The 8,890-nt window shown below is 34.3% G+C and overlaps 1 protein-coding gene across 1 annotated transcript; it reads left to right on the top strand.

Moving 5' to 3' along the window:
* Nucleotides 1-5,769: 5,769 nt before the first annotated feature.
* LOC140431667 (uncharacterized) lies at nucleotides 5,770-6,312 on the top strand. Its single transcript, XM_072519556.1, has one exon. It carries the CDS (start codon nucleotides 5,770-5,772, stop codon nucleotides 6,310-6,312), a length of 543 nt encoding a protein of 180 aa, XP_072375657.1.
* The last annotated feature ends 2,578 nt before the right edge of the window (nucleotides 6,313-8,890 follow it).

Genomic DNA, 8,890 nt, shown 5'->3' with positions numbered 1-8,890 from the left:
AGTATATTACTTTATGAGGCGGAGAAGAATGACTTTTCTTGACGCGCCCGATATTACGCGCCGAACGAAGTGAGGTATACTATTTTTTCTTCATTAAAGTATACTATTTTTTCTTCAAACGTAGCAATTTTCAACCATAAATAGTACAATTCATACGCTATGTTTACTGAAATTAACTGTGACAACTATCAAAGTCGTCTAGATGTTAGAAATTAAAATAATTAAGTCGTCGGTGGGATTTGCGTCTCCCTGGTTACAGTTGTTTGACAGTTGTTTGCAATTATTAAAGACAGCTTATTGTTGTTGCAACCGCAAGCGCAAATTTAGTGCGAAAATGGAAACCTAAACGAAATAAGAAATAAGATCGATAATGCTCAAAAAATTTTAAACCCTCATGATTCGCCAACATCGGGAATGATTGCTGAAAGTTGTTCTCGACCATCAGTATCATCAACAATTACCAATGCGTATCAAGAGTCGGGAACATTTTTGCACGGTTTCAATTTTGAAATGCCTATTAACGAATTGTACTTTTAATATTACTATAAAAAAAAATGATGTTTAATTGTTGTTAATGACATTTGTATTGTTGCTTTGTGACATGTTTCATATCGTTGCCATGACAACATTTTTCCCTCCGCCGTAAAGAAATGGGAAAAAAAACTGCTGCCGGAGGAGACATCAAACTTTGACAGGATCAAGTTAGATAAGTAATGTCATCAATATTTGACGTTTGAAGAAAAAATATTTTATCGTGTCGACGTAGACAATAGGAACTGCTATGCAGTGTCGCTGCAATATTAAACATAAAAATTATGTTGTATTTAAGACCGCAAAATATTATATTACTTACTTAAATGATAACTGAAATATTTTTTTCAGCAATTTTTTTATCTTTAAAACCGTCATTGTATAGTCAATAGGAACCCACATATTCAAATTCTACAAAAAAATTCAAAAATATACAAATTTATAGATACAAATACTTCAAGAATTTCCAGCTATAAAATCTGATAAATAGAAAACAATTGTAAATTTACTATTTTCGTGGGGATGAAGGTTGTCGTGTGTCATTAAAGATTTTGCAGAAAAAAAAACTTAAAAGAACATACGAGTGGATTGGAAGTATGCGTTCTCTCTACAGGATTGTAAAAGACTGTAGATTTAAATATAAGGAAACCAAAGATAATCGACGTTTATTAATTGAACATAATGACAATCGTGCCCTACTTCTTAAGTATTTAGACGATATTAAATACTATTAGATTATTAAATACTAAAAAAAGAAAGGTAAGCTACTTGTATGTATTTGTTAATGAAACCTACGTACATGCAGGACACACTATACTGAATAGCTGGTGAGATTCTTATGATTCTGAACTAAGTCCGGCTTGTTGCTGCGTTTTGCTGCATGTGCACAATGAAATACTGCATTGATATTTGCCTGAAATAAATAGATAGAGAGCAATATTCTTCTTCTAGGATATTCTATGTACCATGTGTAACCGTACATTCTAGGTTGTTTGTTCCCTCTAATGCATCCTCCCATGGGCGGATTTTCACTTTTGAGTACCATATGGTTAAAAGACATTATCCAAATGACAATGAAACGTTTTCTTGCTGCTTTTAATGGTATGCAGAGGAGGATGGTTAAGTAGGCATCCATAGCAGCTCCTAAGGTGCCTCTTAGAACTTCTGTTATTCTAAGTCAAGAAAGTCTTTAAACCTTATCTTATTTAAACCTTTTGGGTAGTCTCTTTTGGGTAAACCAATCAATTACTTCAATTTAGAATTCGTTCTCACAAATATGACAAAACTAACATAACTGCGTGCACAAAGCATGAGATTGACAGGAAGCACAAACTTGACTTCGAAAATACCAAAATTCAGCTTCAGCTTTGTCAAAAGGCTTAAATTTTTCTGTTACTCCTCTTTCCATTCCAACACAGAAAATTATTTGTCAAACTGTAGAAGCTATTTCTCATCTTCCTTGCGACCAAGGCGAAATTGCCAGACAAGATGTCGCCAGAATTTTTCGTACTTCCAAACCCCTACCGTCAAATATCAGTCTTTCAGAAAGACGTGCCCTCAAAGAACTTTATAACAACCTTAATATTGTCATCCGTCCGGTCGACAAAGATAATGCTACCGTCATTATCAACTCTTCTAATTATTTCGACAAAATGTTCGAACTTCTCAATTCCACACAATACAAACTCGTCTCAAACGATCCCACTACATATTTAGAAAAAAACGACTAAATCTACTCTACCTCCAGACATCAAAAAAATCTCTTATACCCAGAGAAGGATCATCTTGAATTCCAAAGATATACGGCCTCCCAAAAATCCATAAGCCCAATGTTCCCCTAAGACCCATCGTCAGTGCATACAACTGCCCCACTCAGAAATTGACAAAACATCTCGCTTTATCCTTACATCCATTAGTCGAAAACGCCTCATCCTTTATCAAAAACTCTTTTCATTTTAATTGATCTTTTGAAAAACATTTCTATTTCACCCTCAGATATACTAGTTAGTTTGGACATTGTTTCTTTATTCACCAACATTCCCATAGATGAAACCATTTCCATCTTGGACTCTAAACATCAAATCCCCCAAGACACATTATTTCTTATAAAACACTGCATGTCTAATACATATTTTTTATTCCAAAATCATTTCTATCGTTTAATCAAAGGTGCCCCAATGGGATCCCCCCTCTCTCCCTAGCTGGTATCTACATGAAACATTTCGAAACAGTAGCCCTGTCCTCATCAAATCTCAAGCCCACCTGCTGGTTACGGTACGTTGATGACACCTTTGTCATTTTGCCCCATGGTAAAGACATATTAGATCTCTTTCTCTCCCACCTGAAAGGAATACATCCCGGCGTTCAATTAACGATGGAAGTTGAGTCTGAAGCGTTTTTGCCATTCCTTAATGTTCTTATTTAGAAAAACCCGCCTCACAGTTTTTCCTATTCCGTGTACCGGAAACCCACTCATATAAACCGTTATCTCAATGCCCAGTCACATCATCACCCCGCCCAACTCAATTCAGCTATCAACACTCTTATTTTCCGTTCTATAAGACTTAGCGACAATAATCAAAGGTCATCCGAAATCAATTTAATAAGACAAACACTCTTACAAAAAGGCTACCACAAAACCCAAATCAATAGAAGCATTCAAAAACATCTAAACCCCATTCCATCCAAAAAGAAACCTTGCCGCCGGATCAACACAAAATCTTTCTACCTTTTATTAAAGGTGTCACTGACAAGATCAGTAGAACTTCTATCCCTCTAAAAATCAAAACCATCTTCACTACTCACTCAAGTTGTCCAATCTTGTTAGATCCGTAAAATACCAAATCCCCAATGGAGACCATGGTGTTTACGAAATACCTTGTTCCAGTTGCTCACCTTCATTTCGTGGCCAACATCATATTCAGATAGACCACAAAATAGATTTCGAAAAAGCAAAAACCATTGCTTTCATCCGCTCCTTAAAATCGAGAATTATTCGTGAAGCCATCGAAATTAAATAACGGCCCAACAGCTTAAATACGCGCGATGACGCTAAACGACTGCCGGCAACATGGCGACCGCTACTTCAGCGACCCCCCCCCACCCTAACCCACACCGTTCAGACCACGTCAGCTCAGACCACGTCAGCCCAGACCACGTCAGTGCCGTTTGACGGTTCTTATATTCATACAGAACATGATACTGGTACGTCACGAGTGAGGTAAGTAGGCAGACCCCGAACTCGAACAGAACCGTATCCATCTTAAAAATGGCTCCAAAATGGGTGCCAAAACGTCGAGCATTAAATTCAACGCGGTTCTTCCCGAAAACTTAGTCATTTTCATATATATATATATATATATATATATATATATATATATATATATATATATATATATATTAATTTATTCTTCTTCTTCTTCTTTCTCTTTAAAAGCAATTCTGCTTGTTCATTGGCGGATTAATACCTCTTTGAAAGGTTGTCAATCCATCTTTTGTGCGATCGTCCGATACTTCTTCTGCCGATTGGTGACTAATATGGTCTCCTTCATTCATCTTATGTGGGTATTCCATTCTATTTTTCTATTTGGTGTCCATTCATTTATACAATTTACGTTACATTTTCTTGTAATGTCTTCACTTCTCTTTCGACCTCTCAGCGTATTTCCTGTATTATATGTATTATATATAGATATATAATATAGATAAACATCTTAAGCTAATCCTAGGTCTACTTACTGAATTTAAGCTAAAATACATACGATTTTCATAAAAAAATTGTAAGTAAAAATCCGTGTTCACAACCCTTTTAGAAACATCGAAGCTTTTAGGACACAAAGCTGACACTAGATGTACGATAAATGCGTAGAAAAGCAATATTTTAAAATAATATTCTCAAATGCAATCTCCAAAACCTACTTGGAATTTCATATTGGTATAAAGGAAAAGCCAGTGGGCTGTTGAGATTTGAAGGATTGAGTGGGTGATTTTTGTGGCATTCATTCATGTGTTAAAAGGAATAGGAAAACAATTATTTTAAAGTATTACTTGACTTAATCGTGATAAATCTTTATTAATTAGAATAGTATTAAATAAACTTCACATTTTCATAAAGAACTTGTACTGAAACACTTTTTATTGATAAAGCTGTTTTCTTAAATAAATTACTATATTTTTATTGGAAAAAATTTACAATTACAGTTCAATATAAAAAAGTGGCCTCCCTTTATCTATTGTCCTTTGACAAATTTAAACAAATACCACTTTTATTCCAGACAGATTAAAATATTTTTTTACCTCCAAAAATGAGATGTTTTAACTCAATATTGCTTCAAGTATAATGTGCAGAATAATTTTGAATTTGTTTCCGCTAATGATTTTACTAGTCATGGCTGCGAAATATTCGATACTGGACAAACATGACTGTAGACGAATTATTCCACGTTGCAAAAGACAGAGAAGCTTTTAAAAATGTGGTCGCCAACCTCCGTTAATGGGGACGACAAAGGAAGAAGAAGAATGATTTTACTTTTCTTAAAAGTAGAAAAAAAGTTTAATTTCTACTGCTTTATTTATCGTCTAATAAGTTTAATTGTAGAGTAAAGTGCCATAATATCGGATAGTTGCCTATTGTCGGATAGTTCTGTTTTAAAGAAACCTGTAATCTGATTAACAAGTAACCTATGTCCAGTTTAGCATGAAGCTAAACCCAGGTCGTCAAATAATATTTTAGCGTCTCTAGTAAAACATAGATGGCACTAAAGTAAGTTATCCAAATTTTTGCATTACGAGTTTTTACACGTGCTAGTCGTAAACGAAATTTTTACACATTCAGGTAAGTTTTTAAATTTGACTATGTAGTTTAAGTTAGTCTATAATATGTCTACTTTAATTAAGTGGATGTGAACAGTGGATTACTAAGGTTTTTTTAATCCATAAACATAACCTTCACAACAGGTGATAATTTTCCAAAGAAATTAAAGCGGATTTGGTCGATTATTGCCTAGAAATGGATAGAAGATTTTACGGACTGCGATCTTCTGATATTTGAAGATAAGCTTTTCAATTAGTTATTTGGAACAATTTAAAACATCCGTTTTCAATTAATCAGAAAAAAAAGAGGTTACACATGGCTGCAGTCATTTTTAAAGAGGCATCCTGAACTAACGTTTAGGAGACCACAGGGTTTATCAACTGTCAGAAAACGTAAATAATTTTTTTGAAATTTTGGAACCTGTGATGGAGAAGATGAAATTTAAACCCTGTCGAATCTATAATGTAGATGAGGCAGCTATAACGTCTGTACAATCAAAGCATACCAAAATAATCACCTTAAAAGGTAAAAAGCAGATAGGGGCCGTTACTTCTGCACAAAGAGAATCAGTAGTGATTGTGGTTACGTGTATGAATGCGGCTGGTGGTTTTGTGCCCCCATGGTCATTTCTCCGAAAAAATATGAAGGCAGAATTGCTCAACGACGCTCCACCAGGGACAATAGCTACCTGCCATGTGTCTGGCTGGATGCAGAGTCACATTTTCACCAATTGGTTACAACATTTTATTAGCCACGTTAAACCAAGTGAAGCTGATCCAGTTGTATTAATATTGGATGGTCACTTCTCCCACACGCGGAACATTGACTCGATAAATTTGGCGCGCCAAAACCATGTGGTTATTCTTAGTCCGCCGCAGCATTCTACTCACAAAATGCAGCCGCTGGACCTTGATATCACGGATCCTCTTAAAACCTACTATTCGCAGGAAATTGAAAATTGGCTATGAAACAACACTGGAAGAGTAGTCACCTCGTAACAAGTTTGCGAATTGCTTAAAAGAGCTTATGTAAGATGTGCTACAGCCGAAATCGCTATAAATGGTTTTCGAAAGAGCGGCATTTGCCCATTTAATAAACACATTTTTCGAGAACATGACTTTGACATTCACCATCAAGCAGAAGGTGACCGAGTTCCAGTTCCAAATCTACCAGAGGTTGAACAAGAAAACCAAGTTACTCCTATGAAGCATGTAACTCCTCCAAGAAGTATTGATGCGACAAAATGTGTGGAAGATTTATCATGCAAGAACATTTCTAATAACAGAGATTCAATAGTGTGGCCTCAAGATGTTAGCCCTTTACCCATCACTTCATTTTACAAGTCTAGTATTAATGAAAGAAAGTCCAGAAAAGGATCTGCTGCCTTGATTACGGGTATACCATACAAAGATGCCTTAGAAAGTAGTTTGTCAGAACAGAAGAGAAATAAAAGTATTTCAAAGGGAATTCCGAAATTTAAAATAGACAAATGTGAGCCTTTTAAAAAAACAAATAAAAATAAAGGATAATCTATTGCTAAGAAGACAATTACAACCAAGCAAAAAAGAAAAGTGCTAAGAAAGAGGAAGCTTTTAGTTCATCTGAAGAAGATGAAGAATTAATTTTAGATGATGATTCTGACATGGAGTGTGACATTGAGGAAGAGGAAGCAGAATGTATGTTTTGTACTGGACTCTTCTCTGAAGATACCTCGGGCGCACAATGGATTCAGTGCTCAAAGTGTTTTAAGTGGGCTCATACCGACTGCACCAATGTAGACAAAAAAGACACATATATTTGTGATTTCTGCCTAGATGGCTAATTTTATCCCGTTATTCTAATATCCGGTATTAGGAACATTTGTTTTGTTAGTCTAAATTTACCGTTTTTTATAAAAATTTCAATTTTGATTTTTAATTCGTAGAAATGATTAATTTTCGTTCAATTAATGATTCTCTGTAGTCTATTACTTGTTTTGCTCTAAACTATTCGTAAATTAATTGACGTATTAAAACTAATATTAGGGTTCAAAAAAAAGTATCCGATATTAGGGCACTTTACTCTACTAATAAGTGTTTACTTTAACAGGCTCGATATAAACTTGATTATAGCAATGTCTATCCCGAAGCCAATAGTTATTATTGAAATAAATGTATAAAAATAAGTCAACTTCGACTTAGTTTTGACATGTTTGGAAGATATCTCTGAAACTGACAGCTTTAAACAACTGTCTAGTTACTGGACTTCGGTATATGTTGTCAATAATCATTCCAGTTACCAGCGTTTAGTTAACTGGTAACACAGAAAATCTGATTTTTTTCATTAGTATTTAGAATATAACAAGAATTACAAACAACTGTTTGAACTTTTATCAAGAAACAAAACAAACCAAGGAAATTAGCAGAGTTTAAGAAAAAACAAATTAAAAATAAAATTCTACATAGAGTAAAAAATATATATAGAAAGCACTAAATAAAAAACGCATTTAGTTTATTTATTCAGATTGTAATCTTTGAAAGATAGAATGACCCAAAGACCCAGTCGCTCGCTGCATACCGGACAAAAATATCTTGTTTTGCTTTTATTGCACTGACGACATCTCAACATCGGCATTTGCCCTTTGATGTCGGAGGATTTACTTAAAAATAATTCAAACAAAAAGTTCTCCGAACCTTGGCCTGTTTTACATTATTGATTTCACCAATCAAAGCCATTAAAGCTTTTCCTCTAAACTTTAGAAGTAGAATATTTGTATTTGTTATTTTTTCGTTTATGTGTCATCCATTCCATATAACCAAATCCACTAAATGAAAACATATTTTTCGATACCAATGTATTGTTTTTTGGAGGGTTGAATATTAAGCTGACATTTGGGTCGATCTGTCTATGCCGGACATATATGTCTGTTGTAATCATCTACACACAACGGTTTTATTTTTTTGGTATCTCTTTCACCTTAAATTTTTTTTAGGTATTTCGTGTTTATGTTTTGTGGTTATCATCCTAACGTTTCTTTTATCTTTGCAATTTGTATTTAAAATTGGCCGTTTTCTTTTCCAGACCAGTTCTCATTTTCTTAGCTTTTTTTCATCACCTCTTAGGGATTTCCTTTATCTGTCCTCCCCTATTGTTCTTAAACAATTTGATTTTTTTTCTTCAATAATTGTTCAGCCAAACTCACAATGGTATAGTAGTTATCTGTATATACCGTGTGACCATTTTCTAAATAGTCGGAAAGTAATGTCATAACTAAAGAATGAGTATAAGAAACGGCCAATTTTTTTTATTGTACCCTTGCTTGCATATACAAGAACATGAATAATAAATCCATTACTAGTCGTTAGTACATATAATTTTATACCATACGTATGGCTAAATACTGCTTAAAAGAAAGATAAGCGCCCCTGCCAGTTTATCACAGACTCATCTATTGATAAATTTGGTCCGGGATAGAAAATTTTTTTGATATTTGCCAATATCATATCTAAAACTGAACGAACTTTAAAAATTTTATTAGTTTGATTTAGAGAATAGAGCAGAAAATCG

Source organism: Diabrotica undecimpunctata, unplaced genomic scaffold (genome assembly GCF_040954645.1).
Source record: "Diabrotica undecimpunctata isolate CICGRU unplaced genomic scaffold, icDiaUnde3 ctg00001663.1, whole genome shotgun sequence".
Taxonomy (NCBI): Eukaryota; Metazoa; Arthropoda; class Insecta; order Coleoptera; family Chrysomelidae; genus Diabrotica; species Diabrotica undecimpunctata.
The sequence above is the reverse complement of the archived record's forward strand: the minus strand, read 5'-3'. Positions and strand labels throughout refer to the sequence as shown.